The sequence below is a fragment of the Haliotis rubra genome, unplaced genomic scaffold (genome assembly GCF_003918875.1).
Source record: "Haliotis rubra isolate DU_JTF1 unplaced genomic scaffold, ASM391887v1 Scf925, whole genome shotgun sequence".
Lineage (NCBI taxonomy): Eukaryota > Metazoa > Mollusca > Gastropoda > Lepetellida > Haliotidae > Haliotis > Haliotis rubra.
The window spans coordinates 29,690-38,003 of record NW_025767663.1 but is presented as its reverse complement, the minus strand read 5'-3'; the positions used below and the strand labels follow the sequence as shown (position 1 = coordinate 38,003).

The 8,314-nt window shown below is 39.2% G+C and overlaps 1 protein-coding gene across 1 annotated transcript; it reads right to left on the bottom strand.

The window, feature by feature from the left end:
• Positions 1 to 202: 202 nt before the first annotated feature.
• Positions 203 to 1,630, bottom strand: LOC124264453 (homeobox protein ceh-20-like). The gene is made up of 4 exons (XM_046699196.1): positions 1,537 to 1,630; positions 1,246 to 1,415; positions 688 to 858; positions 203 to 568 (listed from the first exon to the last, which is right to left on the bottom strand). The coding sequence occupies exons 1-4, from the start codon at positions 1,628 to 1,630 to the stop codon at positions 203 to 205; spliced, it is 801 nt and encodes a 266-aa protein (XP_046555152.1).
• Between the last annotated feature and the right edge of the window lie 6,684 nt (positions 1,631 to 8,314).

The window sequence follows — 8,314 nt, the reverse complement described above, 5'->3', positions numbered from 1 at the left end:
AGCCAATTGTGATGTGACATATGTTTATTATTTATTGTACAAACATAACAAATAAGCACTCTGTCGCTTCATTCAAAAAATACTTCAAGTCTATGCTACAACTGGCATAATGAATACACAATATACAACTCAAGCAAACATACATAGCACTATTTTGCACCAGATACAGTACGTGGGTAAACATACATAAGTGTCTGAAGAGTTAGTAGCCACACTCAAGAGCCCTGAGGATATCATATTCCTGAATCCCATGGCGATTACGGAATTTCCTCTTGGCGATTTCCGATCTTGTTCTGGTGTTGCTGCTCCTGTTGCGTTTGTTACCGAACCACTTCTTGACTTGATCGACGGTGACGTTACCGGCGACTGCAAGAGATTCACATACTATGGCAGAAGGATAGGGATGATGCAGATTGGACTGGTACCAACCCTCCATGAGCTGTACGGCTCGCTTGGACAATGGTGGTCTCCGCTTGACTCCCGGGACGAGGAAGTTCGTCTGATTCTCCACACTTTTCTTCTCTTTCTCTTCCAGAAGACTGAGACTTTTCTCCACTCGGTCAATCACCTACAAGAATAAAAAAATCGACTAAGGTTAGACAGATCGCTATATCATGTATGAATGCTATCATGTGATGTCTCCTTGTCATATTTAGTTTTAGGGTGGAATATTGATAGGAATCTTACCTGATGTATCTGCCTGTCAAAGTGATGACTGAGCCAGTCACGGTAATGGGACGTCAGGCTGGTATCTGCCATTACGTCCATCCTCCTCATCTCAATACTGGATGCATGGAAACGAAACAACGTAGAAAGCTCTCGCACCTGGTCTGCATTGGACTTTTCAGGAGGCGGAATCTACAAACAAAATGACAAGAAGGATTATTAATCTATATCTTTGCAGGGTATTATTTCATCATTTATAGATCACTCATGTTAACGATCACTGATACATGTTAGGAATACCTATTTACACTGTACCTTTTCAGCAGTTCGCACTCTCGGATTGTTGGTGGTATGCTGTTTTCTGTCAACATGGACTGAAAGAGCGTACTAGGAAATGTGGTCTGCTTGCACTCGGAATCCAAGACATCTCGGAGGTCATTGTCCAGCAATGGGTTGACTGCAACAGACGATTCTGTGGGCGATGGACTGGTGCGTGGGGTGTCGACTGGGCCATTTCTGTGAAAGAATGATGGTGGGGGGAGAACAGGGCGTGTGTATTTCTGTTTCTTTGTCGCAAACTGCAAGGAGAGACGTCAAGGGAGGAGTTCTATCCAAATCTGTGGACACTGATGTATTATCCGATTCATCGTCGCAGTGTTCTTCAACAATGGTCTTGAAAAGGGCGTTGAGGGAATTCTGGAACTCAGACTCGGATACGCCACCTGTGATATCAGACTCTTGTGTTGTATCTGAAAGACAAAAATAATGAGAGTTCATAAGTTAAATTCAGAATTTACGGTGAAAGAGTGGAGACGGTGGATTCCTCTTTGAAACAGAAATATCAGTTACATTATGAATAGAATGTCATACCTAGTATTTGAACTTCACTACGATCGCATGTCTCAAACGTGAAAATATCATCATCCAGCAGGCAGGGAGTATACGACAGATCCAAGTCAGCCATTTCTAAGGTTCAGTTGACACTATATGCACTGGTATGGATCAATGAATACTCGGAGTGAATGATGTCAGTCGAATACAGCCGTCCATATATACCATGTCAGTTGAGAGGAAATCACCTATCAACACATCTTTACATGCATCACATAGAATAGCCATCATAGAGCCTGAGAGTTGATTAATCTATTTGTTCACGATCGAAAAGCGGACCTATCGCTCAGTGTTTGTGAAAGCATTCTCTCCTTGTCCAAACATACTAAGTTCGAGTGCTTACCTTTGAACACTGATCACACACTAATCCCGAGTTCTGAACACTCGAGTTTGGATGAGCATTGTTCTTATCCATTCACATCAGTTTTGTTTTATTTGATACATTAAGTATGAAGGTGTTGTGTACTCGGGGATAGAAAACCGACAACCAATGTCTTGATAGAAACCTCAAAAGTAATTATATAAAACTGATGGTCTTAGAGAGTCGTTGCATCATCTGCAATTATTTAATGTAGGTAGGTGTGGGTGTGGATATCAAAAGTGAAAACAGTCTGTAAATGCATAGTGTTGTAAAGGCACCCGCTTCCATGGAAGCATTGCTGTAGCATTCAGATAGCTGGCTTGTAGAAAGGAGCGCACACATGATTAGTTGTTTGAGGAGTTTTAAATAGCGTTTATCAAAGAGAAACTCTCAAATTTGGTATAAAGCTTTAGTATTTGATATCATTGTAGTTATATGTGGAATAACTGTACATTTGTTCAGAAAACAGGTCTCGTAAAATTGTAACTTGATGCTTTTAGATCAAAATGTGGGACAACAAAAGGTACAAGTCACAACAAATTGTACGCTGAAACTAAGTTTATACCCATGAATGAAAGGAGACGTGTACAGAAACTGAAACATTTTCATAGAATGGTCTACGATAACGCTCCAAGATATTTGTGTAATATTGTTCCCGATTACGCTTTCGTGGATAAAATCCTTAAATAGGTTTTCAGACAAGAACACCCGAAATTAGCACATGAATTTGCACTTGATATTAATTTTACAAAAGATACTGTCAAGTAATACATTCCAGCATCAGATTAATTTGAAGCCATTTCACACAAAACCCACAGATTAAGCTCAACCGTCCCATCGTGCTCCTGTGGCCCTACTTGAGAAAACCCTTTACTACTTATTTGTGTGTTCAAAGTACACCATTATTAGAAACAACATGCGTTATTATACAGATAATATGATATAAGAGCAGCTATCTGTACAAGAAAATATAGAAATAATTCATTCTCTTCATAAATTCATCTTAGAAACTGATCGATTTAGTTAAGCAATATTGTCTTAAAGGCAAGACTTTTATGGATGTCAACTTCTTTATTGTGAAGGGTCACGACGTTTCGAAGTATATTCTTACTTCTTCATCAGGTGAATGAAACAGTTAGGAACAGACAGCTATATATTCACTTCTGAATGCCCTTCATAGACCCAATATTGTCTTGTAAATTACTTGTAATATAGTGATTTTATTATTGCTTAAGTAGTGGTATTGAATTGCCATCTCATGTAAGCAAATGATTCAAAACATTTTCATGTCTTTGCATTGGAACGGCATTGTGATAAGCCAGTATCGGTTTATAACAATCTGTGCTGTACAGATGATCGTTATAGCGTATGTTAAAGAGTCTGACCAAATGAAGTGAAACGAAAATCGTACAATCCATGTTGCCACTCTGATTATGGAAACGGGAACATTTAATGTGTGCAAGGAAAATTATATCTTAAAGCTTAATGCTTTGGAGAGTCAAAGTTACATCGGTAATCTTCCATTTTACAGGCATTAATACAATGTTTTCTTTGCCCGTCTACTTGGCATTGTCTGGTGATATTGTATTGTGACGTTGTAAATGAACATGTGAATGAGCATGTAAATGCTGTATTTTATACGGAGCTACATTTTCTATGCCATATTTCCTTCGCATTCGTGACTTGGATATCATATTATGCACACCAAGAAGAAATGTATTGGATCAAGCTAAGTGTCATGATTTGTACGATGGATGCTACATAAACATACCAATTGGTTTTGGAATGTGATTTGTTGGCATTATTCGAGGGAAGATTGAGGCAAAATGCTTGGCTTGAAATAGTGAAGGTCAGATGGATATGATCATTCGGCTGCTGTGTAGTCACGTTGTTGCATGGGTATATCAAGAACAAGCCAATTGTGATGTGACATATGTTTATTATTTATTGTACAAACATAACAAATAAGCACTCTGTCGCTTCATTCAAAAATACTTCAAGTCTATGCTACAACTGGCATAATGAATACACAATATACAACTCAAACAGAACATACATAGCACTATTTTGCACCAGATACAGTACGTGGGTAAACATACATAAGTGTCTGAAGAGTTAGTAGCCACACTCAAGAGCCCTGAGGATATCATATTCCTGAATCCCATGGCGATTACGGAATTTCCTCTTGGCGATTTCCGATCTTGTTCTGGTGTTGCTGCTCCTGTTGCGTTTGTTACCGAACCACTTCTTGACTTGATCGACGGTGACGTTACCGGCGACTGCCAGAGATTCACATACTATGGCAGAAGGATAGGGATGATGCAGATTGGACTGGTACCAACCCTCCATGAGCTGTACGGCTCGCTTGGACAATGGTGGTCTCCGCTTGACTCCCGGGACGAGGAAGTTCGTCTGATTCTCCACACTTTTCTTCTCTTTCTCTTCCAGAAGACTGAGACTTTTCTCCACTCGGTCAATCACCTACAAGAATAAAAAAATCGACTAAGGTTAGACAGATCGCTATATCATGTATGAATGCTATCATGTGATGTCTCCTTGTCATATTTAGTTTTAGGGTGGAATATTGATAGGAATCTTACCTGATGTATCTGCCTGTCAAAATGATGACTGAGCCAGTCACGGTAATGGGACGTCAGGCTGGTATCTGCCATTACGTCCATCCTCCTCATCTCAATACTGGATGCATGGAAACGAAACAACGTAGAAAGCTCTCGCACCTGGTCTGCATTGGACTTTTCCAGGAGGCGGAATCTACAAACAAAATGACAAGAAGGATTATTAATCTATATCTTTGCAGGGTATTATTTCATCATTTATAGATCACTCATGTTAACGATCACTGATACATGTTAGGAATACCTATTTACACTGTACCTTTTCAGCAGTTCGCACTCTCGGATTGTTGGTGGTATGCTGTTTTCTGTCAACATGGACTGAAAGAGCGTACTAGGAAATGTGGTCTGCTTGCACTCGGAATCCAAGACATCTCGGAGGTCATTGTCCAGCAATGGGTTGACTGCAACAGACGATTCTGTGGGCGATGGACTGGTGCGTGGGGTGTCGACTGGGCCATTTCTGTGAAAGAATGATGGTGGGGGAGAACAGGGCGTGTGTATTTCTGTTTCTTTGTCGCAAACTGCAAGGAGAGACGTCAAGGGAGGAGTTCTATCCAAATCTGTGGACACTGATGTATTATCCGATTCATCGTCGCAGTGTTCTTCAACAATGGTCTTGAAAAGGGCGTTGAGGGAATTCTGGAACTCAGACTCGGATACGCCACCTGTGATGTCAGACTCTTGTGTTGTATCTGAAAGATAAAAATAATGAGAGTTCATAAGTTAAATTCAGAATTTACGGTGAAAGAGTGGAGACGGTGGATTCCTCTTTGAAACAGAAATATCAGTTACATTATGAATAGAATGTCATACCTAGTATTTGAACTTCACTACGATCGCATGTCTCAAACGTGAAAATATCATCATCCAGCAGGCAGGGGTATACGACAGATCAAAGTCAGCCATTTCTAAGGTTCAGTTGACACTATATGCACTGGTATGGATCAATGAATACTCGGAGTGAATGATGTCAGTCGAATACAGCCGTCCATATATACCATGTCAGTTGAGAGGAAATCACCTATCAACACATCTTTACATGCATCACATAGAATAGCCATCATAGAGCCTGAGAGTTGATTAATCTATTTGTTCACGATCGAAAAGCGGACCTATCGCTCAGTGTTTGTGAAAGCATTCTCTCCTTGTCCAAACATACTAAGTTCGAGTGCTTACCTTTGAACACTGATCACACACTAATCCCGAGTTCTGAACACTCGAGTTTGGATGAGCATTGTTCTTATCCATTCACATCAGTTTTGTTTTATTTGATACATTAAGTATGAAGGTGTTGTGTACTCGGGGATAGAAAACCGACAACCAATGTCTTGATAGAAACCTCAAAAGTAATTATATAAAACTGATGGTCTTAGAGAGCCGTTGCATCATCTGCAGTATTTAATGTAGGTAGGTGTGGGTGTGGATATTAAAAAGTGAAAACAGTCTGTAAATGCATAGTGTTGTAAAAAGGCACCCGCTTCCATGGAAGCATTGCTGTAGCATTCAGATAGCTGGCTTGTAGAAAGGAGCGCACACATGATTAGTTGTTTGAGGAGTTTTAAATAGCGTTTATCAAAGAGAAACTCTCCAAATTTGGTATAAAGCTTTAGTATTTGATATGATTGTAGTTATATGTGGAATAACTGTACATTTGTTCAGAAAACAGGTCTCGTAAAATTGTAACTTGATGCTTTTAGATCAAAATGTGGGACAACAAAAGGTACAAGTCACAACAAATTGTACGCTGAAACTAAGTTTATACCCATGAATGAAAGGAGACGTGTACAGAAACTGAAACATTTTCATAGAATGGTCTACGATAACGCTCCAAGATATTTGTGTAATATTGTTCCCGATTACGCTTTCGTGGATAAAATCCTTAAGTAGGTTTTCAGACAAGAACACCCGAAATTAGCACATGAATTTGCACTTGATATTAATTTTACAAAAAGATACTGTCAAGTAATACATTCCAGCATCAGATTAATTTGAAGCCATTTCACACAAAACCCACAGATTAAGCTCAACCGTCCCATCGTGCTCCTGTGGCCCTACTTGAGAAAACCCTATACTACTTATTTGTGTGTTCAAAGTACACCATTATTAGAAACAACATGCATTATTATACAGATAATATGATATAAGAGCAGCTATCTGTACAAGAAAATATAGAAATAATTCATTCTGTTCATAAATTCATCTTAGAAACTGATCGATTTAGTTAAGCAATATTGTCTTAAAGGCAAGACTTTTATGGATGTCAACTTCTTTATTGTGAAGGGTCACGACGTTTCGAAGTATATTCTTACTTCTTCATCAGGTGAATGAAACAGTTAGGAACAGACAGCTATATATTCACTTCTGAATGCCCTTCATAGACCCAATATTGTCTTGTAAATTACTTGTAATATAGTGATTTTATTATTGCTTAAGTAGTGGTATTGAATTGCCATCTCATGTAAGCAAATGATTCAAAACATTTTCATGTCTTTGCATTGGAACGGCATTGTGATAAGCCGGTATCGGTTTATAACAATCTGTGCTGTACAGATGATCGTTATAGTGTATGTTAAAGAGTCTGACCAAATGAAGTGAAACGAAAATCGTACAATCCATGTTGCCACTCTGATTATGGAAACGGGAACATTTAATGTGTACAAGGAAAATTATATCTTAAAGCTTAATGCTTTGGAGAGTCAAAGTTACATCGGTAATCTTCCATTTTACAGGCATTAATACAATGTTTTCTTTCCCCGTCTACTTGGCATTGTCAGGTGATATTGTATTGCGACGTTGTAAATGAACATGTGAATGAGCATGTAAATGCTGTATTTTATACGGAGCTACATTTTCTATGCCATATTTCCTTCGCATTCGTGACTTGGATATCATATTATGCACACCAAGAAGAAATGTATTGGATCAAGCTAAGTGTCATGATTTGTACGATGGATGCTACATAAACATACCAATTGTTTTTTGGAATGTGATTTGTTGCCATTATTCGAGGGAAGATTGAGGCAAAATGCTTGGCTTGAAATAGTGAAGGTCAGATGGATATGATCATTCGGCTGCTGTGTAGTCACGTTGTTGCATGGGTATATCAAGAACAAGCCAATTGTGATGTGACATATGTTTATTATTTATTGTACAAACATAACAAATAAGCACTCTGTCGCTTCATTCAAAAAATACTTCAAGTCTATGCTACAACTGGCATAATGAATACACAATATACAACTCAAGCAAACATACATAGCACTATTTTGCACCAGATACAGTACGTGGGTAAACATACATAAGTGTCTGAAGTGTTAGTAGCCACACTCAAGAGCCCTGAGGATATCATATTCCTGAATCCCATGGCGATTACGGAATTTCCTCTTGGCGATTTCCGATCTTGTTCTGGTGTTGCTGCTCCTGTTGCGTTTGTTACCGAACCACTTCTTGACTTGATCGACGGTGACGTTACCGGCGACTGCAAGAGATTCACATACTATGGCAGAAGGATAGGGATGATGCAGATTGGACTGGTACCAACCCTCCATGAGCTGTACGGCTCGCTTGGACAATGGTGGTCTCCGCTTGACTCCCGGGACGAGGAAGTTCGTCTGATTCTCCACACTTTTCTTCTCTTTCTCTTCCAGAAGACTGAGACTTTTCTCCACTCGGTCAATCACCTACAAGAATAAAAACAATCGACTAAGGTTAGACAGATCGCTATATCATGTATGAATGCTATCATGTGATGTCTCCTTGT

Excerpts from the sequence above, each read along its gene's own strand:
- LOC124264453 (XM_046699196.1), bottom strand. The coding sequence starts at position 1,630 with ATGGCTGACTTGGATCTGTCGTATACTCCCTGCCTGCTGGATGATGAT. Across the intron at positions 1,416-1,536 it reads TAGTGAAGTTCAAATACTAG|ATACAACACAAGAGTCTGAT; the intron begins GTATGACATTCT and ends TTTGTCTTTCAG. Across the intron at positions 569-687 it reads TTGACAGGCAGATACATCAG|GTGATTGACCGAGTGGAGAA; the intron begins GTAAGATTCCTA and ends TTATTCTTGTAG.